Source organism: Aedes aegypti, chromosome 2, assembly GCF_002204515.2.
Source record: "Aedes aegypti strain LVP_AGWG chromosome 2, AaegL5.0 Primary Assembly, whole genome shotgun sequence".
NCBI classification, from domain to species: domain Eukaryota; kingdom Metazoa; phylum Arthropoda; class Insecta; order Diptera; family Culicidae; genus Aedes; species Aedes aegypti.
This window is the reverse complement of record NC_035108.1, coordinates 336636565-336646390: the sequence shown is the minus strand read 5'-3', so window position 1 is coordinate 336646390 and position 9826 is coordinate 336636565. Positions and strand designations below refer to the sequence as shown.

Here is a 9826-nt window from a genome sequence, read left to right as displayed (position 1 = left end):
CGACTCGGTTATGGGCAGATATCAACGTCGGGACAGCATACGAATTCCCCAGTGAGCGAACACCAAGACTTGGCCGTGAGTAACAACCCTTTGACGGCGACGGTAAGTGAGTCACAATTCGATCGAATGAAACCAAATCAGATGTACCAAGAAAATCCGAACAGAGCAACATCTAGATCGGGTATCGATAGCCATTATAAGAGAGTAGGGACACCCACTACACCTATTGTAACTCCAAAGATAGGGCCTCCCTTTGATTCCTTAGAGCAATCACATTTCGTAAATAATGCTCCGGCGAATATGAATCTCTTTGAACCTATCCACCCCCTACCGTTGGCCCAGGGTCCTACACCTCATCAGTTAGCGGCAAGACAAGTTATTTCAAGGGAGCTTCCAGTGTTTGCTGGAGATCCCATAGAATGGCCGCTTTTCATCAGTAGCTATAATCACTCTACTGAGGCATGTGGCTACTCTAATTCGGAAAATTTGTTACGTCTTCAACGGTCTTTGAAAGGTGCCGCCAAGGAAGCCGTTAGCAGTTTTCTCCTGCATCCATCCACCGTACCGGACGTCCTGTCTACACTTCAGACATTGTATGGTAGACCAGAGCAGATCGTTCATAATCTGATCGCTAAAGTGCGTAGCACATCGGCGCCCAAGGCGGAAAAACTGGAGACGCTAATTCAGTTTGGTTTGGCAGTACAAAATTTGTGTGGGCATCTGAAGGCTGTAGGAATGGAGAACCATCTTTCCAACCCCATTCTGCTACAGGAGCTTGTAGATAAGCTACCAGCTAACATCAAATTCAGCTGGGCGCTACACCAAGAAAATCTCGAGATTGTCGATTTGAACACATTTAGCGAATATATGAAGAAAGTTACCACAGCTACCAGCGGCGTTCTTACTTCTGCGACAAAACCTGCGAAGGAGGAGAGAAGCAGAGCAAAGGATAAAGCGTTCATAAATGCGCATGCTACACATGAGCAGAATAACACTAAGCAACTGAACATTCCATCTGGTGTTTCACGAGAACAGTACAAGCATGCCAAAGGTAAAGGAGAAGAAGCAATTAAAAAATGCCCTGTTTGCACCAGTCACGACCACACGGCTGCAAACTGTGCGGGTTTTAAAAGACTTTCGATCGACGGTCGATGGAACTACGTCAAGGAGAACAAGCTGTGTCGTCGATGTCTCATTTGCCACACGCGTTGGCCATGCGAAGGCGAGGTTTGCGGGATTAATGACTGCCAGAAACGTCATCATCGTCTACTGCACTATGAGCCCACTAAGAAACAGACCGTGAATACCACCAATGCCACTGTCACTATCCATCGTCAACCAGTATCGTCGACATTATTCAAGATCTTGCCGGTGACGCTTCACGGGAAGAATGGTGTAGTGAACACTTACGCCTTCCTAGACGATGGTTCTTCTGCGACACTGGTTGAACAGACGATCGCGAATGAGCTGGGAGTAACCGGGAGAGCGCACTCTTTGTGTATTCACTGGACAAGTGGTATAAATAAGAAAATCGCCACTACAGAACTGCAGACACTGAGCATCTCGGAGCCCGGTAGTCAAAAACGCTTCAACCTATCGGAAGTGTACACCGTAGAAAACCTTGGCCTTCCAGAGCAAACTTTAAATTACGAATCGCTGTCAGAAGAACATGGACATCTACGCCATTTGCCCATCAAGAGTTTCCAGAAGGCTGTTCCTGGGCTGCTAATCGGGTTGAGCAATTCGCATCTTCTAACCACGACGAAGCTTCGAGAAGGGAAAGATCAGGAACCAATCGCTGCGAAAACTCGTATCGGGTGGGTGATATGTGGCCGTGTACGAGGGGGAGAAGCGAATTTCCAACATCGACAAATGCATTTATGCACGGATACGTCTGATCGCGATCTCCAAGATTACGTGCGTGAGTTTTTCTCAGTAGAAAGTCTAGGCGTGTCCGTTGCTCCCCATTTGGAGGGCAAAGAAGAACAACGAGCTCGTCAGATCCTCGAGGAGACAACAGTTCGAACGGCAAGTGGAAGGTTTGAGACCGGTCTACTCTGGAAACAAGACTCTTTTGAATTTCCAGACAGTAGACCAATGGCTGAGCGACGCTTCAGATGTCTTGAGAAAAGATTAGAGAGTAATCCGGAACTTTACGACAGTATGCGGCAACAGGTAGCCGACTATGAATCCAAAGGCTACATCCACGAAGTCACGAAAGAGGAGATGTCGGAGTTTGATCCACGACGAACTTGGTATCTTCCATTAGGAATCGTGCTGAACCCAAACAAACCTGGGAATGTACGAGTTATTTGGGATGCGGCAGCAAAAGTAGGTGGAGTGTCGTTAAACACGATGCTCCTTAAAGGTCCCGATCTGCTGACTCCACAGCTATCCGTTGTATTCAAGTTTCGTGAACGGGAGGTTGCATTTTCTGGTGATATTCAGGAAATGTTCCTGCAAGTCAGAATTAGAAAGCAAGATAGAAGTGCACTGTTATTCGTTTACCGGAATTCATCAAGAAAGCCGATGGTGACAATGGCGTCTGACGTCGCCATATTTGGAGCAACTTGTTCACCCGCGCAGTCTCAGTACGTAAAAAACCTAAATGCTGCTGAGAATGAACAACATTATCCAAGAGCAGCCGAAGCGATCCAGAAAAAACATTATGTCGACGACTATCTCGATAGCGTCGACACGGAAGAAGAAGCCGTCAATTTGGCATTGGAGGTAGCGGCGATACATCAGAAAGCCGGTTTCCGCATACGGAACTGGGTATCGAATAGATCGTCAGTCCTAGAAGCAATCGGCGAAGTTAGTCCAGCTACAGTGAAGGACTTCGCTATGAACAGCCAGAGCGGGTTCGAACGAGTACTTGGGATATCATGGATACCAAGTGAGGATTTTTTCTACTTCACCCTCAGACTACACGGTGACCTTGAAACACTAGTAGACAGCGAGATCGTGCCGACAAAACGGAAGATGCTTAGCTTCATAATGAAAATCTATGATCCTTTGGGCCTAGTCGGTTCTCTAGTAATCCAAGGAAAAATCTTGCTGCAAGATGTTTGGAGAGCCAATGTAGATTGGGATGAGTCGATAACCGAAGAACTGTTCGTGCGATGGAAATTGTGGCTGCAGATTTTGAAAGAGATGGACAACATCAAAATTCCACGAGGATACTTTCCAGGATACGATCCAGCGTGCTATGAAGACCTTGAGCTCCACATTTTCGTGGATGCGAGTGCGCAGGCATACTGCTCAGTAGCATACTTTCGAGTTCGAGATCGAGGACAAGTACGATGTGCTTTAGTAGCTTCCAAAACGAAGGTAGCTCCACTGCAACTAGTATCGGTCCCTCGGATAGAATTGCAGGCAGCAGTAATTGGAGCACGACTACGCAGGACAATTGAAGAAGGCCATTCCATCGAGATCAAACGTACGTACCTTTGGAGCGACTCTAGTACTGTTATTTCGTGGATAAAGTCAGATGCGCGTCGATATCGGCAGTATGTTGCCTTCAGAGTCAACGAGATACTGAGCCTATCAAGTACCGAGGAGTGGCGTTGGTTGGGAACAAAAATCAATGTTGCTGATGAAGCTACAAAGTGGGGAAAAGGTCCCAACTGCAAGCCTGACAGCCGCTGGATGCGAGGACCTGCCTTTCTGTACGAGGAAGAGAGCGAATGGCCAAGAGATAAGTTCGCTGTGGCTGATGAACCTTTGGAAGAGCTGCGACCAGCATACGTTTGTAGCCACTTTCTGTCGGTTCCAATGATCGATGTGCTACGATTCTCCAAATACGAGCGACTGTTGCGGAGTATGGCATATGTCTACCGGTTCAGCGAGAAGCTTTTGCACCAAACTAGAAGCGAACACTACGATGATAGCGGAAACATTAGCTGCGAAGATTTGCGGAATGCAGAAATGGGTCTATGGCGGATCGCGCAGTCAGATAGTTATCCAGATGAAGTAGCAACGCTAAAACGCAATGTGCAATTGGCACCAGACGATCGACAACCATTAAGCCGGAGCAGTCCGCTAGCGAATCTACCTCCTGTATTAGACGAGCATGGAGTGATGCGAGTAGATGCACGACTTGCAGCCGTGGATTATGTGAATCATGATACTAAATTCCCAATAATTCTGCCTAAGGGACATCCGATCACAAATCTGTTACTTGATTGGTATCACCGTAAATTTCGTCACGGCAACAATGAGACTATCGTAAACGAAATTCGCCAACGATTCTACGTTCCGAAACTTAGGCTACAGATCCGAACTGTAGCTAAACGTTGCCAGTGGTGTCGAGTGTATAAGGCAACGCCTGCAGATCCAAAGATGAGTGAACTACCTCGGTTCCGTACAACACCTTTTCTTCGGCCCTTTACGTTTGTGGGTATCGACTACTTTGGGCCCTACCTTGTAAAAGTTGGACGTAGTGTAGTCAAGCGTTGGGTAGCCATATTCACGTGCCTAACGGTACGCGCTATACACATGGAGGTAGTTCACACTCTATCTACTGATTCATGCAAAAAAGCAATTCGAAGGTTCATTGCTCGGAGAGGGGCTCCACAAGAAGTATATACGGACAATGGCACCAACTTTATTGGTGCTAGCCGGGAGCTCGAGAATGAGTTGCGGGAGATCAATCTTGCAATCAGCAGTACATTTACTGACGCGAACACCAAATGGCGATTCAATCCACCATCTGCTCCTCATATGGGCGGATGTTGGGAGCGGATGGTCCGTTCCGTGAAGACCGCCCTAGGTACCCTACCTGTTTCACGAAAATTGGACGATGAGTCGTTCATGACGTTGCTGACCGAAGCGGAACATATGATTAACTCTAGGCCGTTAACTTTCCTGCCGCTAGACAGTCAGGAGCAGGAATCGCTAACCCCGAATCATTTCCTGTTGCTCAGCTCTAGTGGAGTTCAGCAACAAGTGAAAGAACCAATTGACGATCGAAAGGCTTTGAAGAGCAGTTGGGCGTTTATTCAAAATAGACTAGATTCATTCTGGAGTCGTTGGATCGTCGAGTACTTACCAGTAATATCTCGACGGTCAAAATGGTTCTACGATGTATCTCCGATCAAAGAGGGAGCGCTGGTTTTGGTGGTTGACGGAAAAGTGCGTAACCTATGGATCCGTGGTCGAGTGACCCAAACCTATCCCGGTAAAGATGGCATCATACGTCAAGCCGATGTGGAGACGTCAACTGGGATCTTAAGAAGGAGACCTGTTTGCAAACTTGCCATTCTGGATGTCTTCGATTGTGAACATCGGAAAGCTTTCGACTATGGCCAGGATGATAACGTTGAAAATCACGGAGCATGCAGTAAGAGAGGTGGTGCCAACGAACAAGTGTTCAAACGGCACGAGGGGGAGGATGTTGCGACGCAAGTGTTCATCGATACACCCCCCGACGTCGTTGACGTTCCGCGGGTCATTGTGTGAGACAAGAAGTCAAATTTGAACTCTCTGTCAAATAAGGATGATTACTTATTATTAGCAAATCATTGTTTTGGATGGAGCAAGCTTTATCAAGTGAATTAACTTCTTATAATATTTGTACTTAAGCTAATTGTTAAATTGAATTACAGGCAACTGTGCAACTAAAAAACATTAAATAATTATTGTATACCCAGGAAAATTGTTATCTTAACTGAGTAAGGAACCGATTGTGAGTATTGCCTATTATCTTATAATTGAATTGAAGCCTAACCAATAAACTATTAACAGCTTTGAGCTTATCACATCGGGAACAAAGGTGGATTTGCTTCAAGGAACTCCGAAAAGTTTCACCCCGTAACACCCTTCACCATATATGAAGACAACATACCCTGCATTCGGATTTCGGAGGAGCCGAGGGAACATCAACGAACAAAACATATTGATGTGCGGTATATGTATGTGCGAAATTTGATTCATGAGAAGAAAATTGTGTTAGAATACATAAGAAGTGAAGATCAGATTGCTGATATGTTTACAAAACCCCTAATGAAATCACGTTTCAACAAAATGTGCGAATTGATAAAAATGATAAATTAAGGGGACGTATTGGAATATTAATTTTTCATTATTTTGTTGTACGGTGTAAATTGTCGGTATAATGAAAGTCGGTGTAATTGGCAACACCCCCCCGAAACATAAATAGAGAGCGAGAGCAAGAGCGCAGCTGTCATAATAAAGAAAACGAGAGCGAACAGCAGGTCGCGTGCGCGCGTAGGTAGGTAGCTAGTTAGACATCGCTAGTGTACAATGTTCAGTGAAGAGTTAGGTCGGGTGGGTGCACCAACCGAAATCATATTCTCAATCGGATGTGATCGGACCCCGATGGAAGTTCACTAATAAAGATTGCGTTAGGCAAATTTATTTGAGACTTCGAATATTTTTGACACCGATCCGAAACCCGAAAAGCCGATTGAAGTTGAAGGAAGCCCTGCGGAAGCGGATTAGTTCTGGTGAGTATATAAGTGAACTTAGGAAGTGGTGACGACCCCTTCTGGTTGCTCGCTTTCTTGGTTCAAGGTTTGCTGGCTCTGCCAACAAAACTGCTTTTCCTTTGGAAGCAGCTAATCAGCTTCGCACATACCAACTTCTGATTCTGAATCTATCTGTAATTGTTTTTGTGTCAAATTGGGTCCTAAAATGTTTAATGAATTCTTGTTTTTATTTAATAATACGAAAGAGCATGTTATTGCAACTACTTTAGCAAGTTTTCCAGCTCAAATAACGGCTATAACATTTTTAAACTTCAATTTTAAAAATGGTTTCGAATATGAACCTTGACACTTGTGATCTTGTTTGACATTCACTTTTTCGACAAAAATGCAACAGGGCATATAGTTTGAACACTGGGGTTGTTCCTATCTGACATTTCGGAAGGGACACGGAAAACAAAATATACCCAACATTTGAGTTTAAACCAAAAGGTGTGACAAAAACATAAAAAAATGATTTTTGTACTTAAACCAATGAAAATCAATCAAAAATTGAGTAAACATGTGTTTCTGCCCTAAACTTAAGCGTTTGGTACTAAAATTGAGACAGGGCTTTAGGACCCTATTCTCACATGTGCTTTTTTGTTTTCTTTGCATTTTAACGAAAAAAGTCGGTAAAAATAATTATCAGTGAAACTCGGTACTTTGATTTTACTGTTTTTTTTTTTAATTTACTGAGTTCCTACGGTATGTTTAGAATATCACTGAAAATAGTTACCGAGTTCAGTAAAGTGACAAATATATTACTGAACATCAGTGAGTTGGAATAGAAAAGCTGAAAGTTCGGTAGTTTTTTGTAGTTTACAGTTCCGACACCGTAAAAAATATTAGGTACTGAACAGATAAACTGAGATTGAGTGTGGATGTTTTACAAGATGCCACAGATGAAAAAAGATAACATGCTGCAAAAAGATAAAAGGCCATCGCAAAAATTGTCTAAAGATATCCTAATAATCTAAAACTTCTGGATGTGTCGTCCCCCTCGGTTTTTGGCCTAAACATAAACGTTTGGCACTAAAATTGGGACAGGGCTTTAGGACCCCATTCTAAGACTATTTTTATTTCTGAGTTTGGGGTTGAAAACTGCTCGAATATCATTGAAGAGGTTATTTTGTACAACCCTGCGATAAACGATGATTTTTGACAAAACGATAATGTTGTTATCATTTTTGTTTGCTTGTTTGACCTTGAATTCGTTGTTTACAATCAAAACCTTGAGAATCAGATTGAATCGCGACTTCGTCCGAATCTTGAATCCTAATATTAAATAATATTTACAAATTAATGAGATAGAAATAACGTCCTCATGGAGCTGGTACGAAAATCCATCATAGAGTGCAATCAAGGAGCGGTTCGCGCCGTGCGATATAATGGTAAGTAATCAGAGACGAGAAAGTCGAACAAAATCAACTGAATTATAATATTGTCCTGTTCCAGTGGACGGTTCCTACTGCTTGACCTGCGGTTCGGACAAAAAGATCAAACTATGGAATCCGCGTTCCGGACTGCTCCTTAAAACATACGGTGGCCACGCCGGTGAGGTGATGGATGCAGCCGGTAGCTGCGACAGTGGCTTCATCGTGTCCGTTTCGGCGGACAAAAGCGTCATCTATTGGGACGTGACAACGGGACTGCCGGTCCGAAGATTGCGAGGCCACGCTGGAACGGTCAAGTGTGTCAAATTCAATGAGGATTCGTCGGTTGCGGTGTCCGGTTCCACGGACAATACCGTCATGTGTTGGGATGTGAGGACCCGGAAACTGGAACCGATTCAGACGATGCGAGAGGCCAAGGATTGCATTTCGTCGCTGGTCGTGACGGAACACAAGATTATTGCCGCTTCGCTAGACGGATCTATCAGGCAGTACGATCTGAGAGCCGGGGAATTGACCTGCGACACGGTTGGGGTTCCCATAACGCACGTGGTCCAAACTAGCGATGGACAGTGCCTGTTGGCGGCCTGTTTGGACAGCACGATCCGGTTAATCGACACGGACACTGGTGAATTGCTGTCCGAGTATCAGGGCCACCGGACGGAAGATTACCACATTGAGTGCGCGGTCATCAAGAGCGATTCGCAGATCATTTCCGGATCGGCGGAGGGTTGTGCCGTCGTTTGGGATTTGTTGGAAAGTAGTGAGGTTCGTCGGATACGGATGGATTCCGGGGGAGTGGTTCACTCGCTGGCACCACATCCGACGGGGAGTGATATTATGTTTGCCAGGCGGAGGCATGTCGAGATGTGGGGGTTGCCTGAGGAGGACGGAGAGGAGGATGAGATGATAGCAGAATAAATGAGATATAAAACTAGGTATTTCATTTATTTGTACATTAAGAAATTATTTTATGTAAATGTTGCGTTTATTATCCTGTTTATCCGATTATTCCGAGTTATCCCACTGTATTCTGCTAGTGGACTTACGTCAAGGTGACCTTTGATTGTTTTGTATTACCGCATTTGGGAGACGTTTAGCAAAGATTTGCATCTCAAATGCAAACAGCAAAACCTCTCAACGAATCTTCCACAATTTTACCTACGACGACGCATGCTTCTCAACCAACGATTCTTCTACGTGAGGAACGATACTACTTGTATCCAAAAATAATATGTTGGATATTATGTTCTATCTGCCTTTCTTTTATTCTGCTGTGATTTTTTATGAATTCTCTCTGCTCTTGAAAGTTTTCTTAAAAACTACCTAAAGCAATTCGCTCCCAAGACGACGATTCGTCCGGTGGGGTGTGCTGCTGTCGTCATGATGATGGTTGACGAGAGCAATGTCAAACCCATTCATGGTTTCAAAACATTCGGAACAAATTTTTTTTTCACCGTCTAAGTGAAGTAATGTATAAAATTGAATGAAATACAATGGTAGAGAATTCATTTCTCTTCCCAATGGTATTTTTAGAGGCAGCGGAGAATGTCCCGAAGCGTATTTTATTCAAGCGCAAAAATCACTCAGGCGAAAGTTCCAATGAAACTAACCTCACATATCCTGATTTTCCAACCTCAAACTAGTGCTCCACCAGCCGGATCTCAATGTTTTTGAAAGTAGTACAATAATACAAAAAACAAACGTATGTAGAGCATAGAAAATGGATATTTCTACCTTTGCCGCCTAACTGTTTCACTGTGAACCGTCTTATATCAGGAAAATAAAACATTTTTCCCCACAGCGGCATGTGATGGATGCGTGAAAAATCAAATCTCTCATCCCCTGACTAGTTGCGCTACCAAAGTATAGATGGCTAACAGTATGTTGCGTTTCTCGATTGGAGGCCTGTAAAACAGTACTTTTCAGTGCTCATAAACAGTACTT

At 44.2% G+C, this 9826-nt stretch overlaps 1 protein-coding gene across 1 annotated transcript; it reads left to right on the top strand.

Annotated features, from left to right (window-relative positions):
- The first annotated feature begins 7672 nt into the window (after positions 1-7672).
- Positions 7673-8859, top strand: LOC5566913 (WD repeat domain-containing protein 83). The gene is made up of 2 exons (XM_001651276.2): positions 7673-7879; positions 7944-8859. The coding sequence occupies exons 1-2, from the start codon at positions 7813-7815 to the stop codon at positions 8798-8800; spliced, it is 924 nt and encodes a 307-aa protein (XP_001651326.2). The 5' UTR covers positions 7673-7812; the 3' UTR covers positions 8801-8859.
- The last annotated feature ends 967 nt before the right edge of the window (positions 8860-9826 follow it).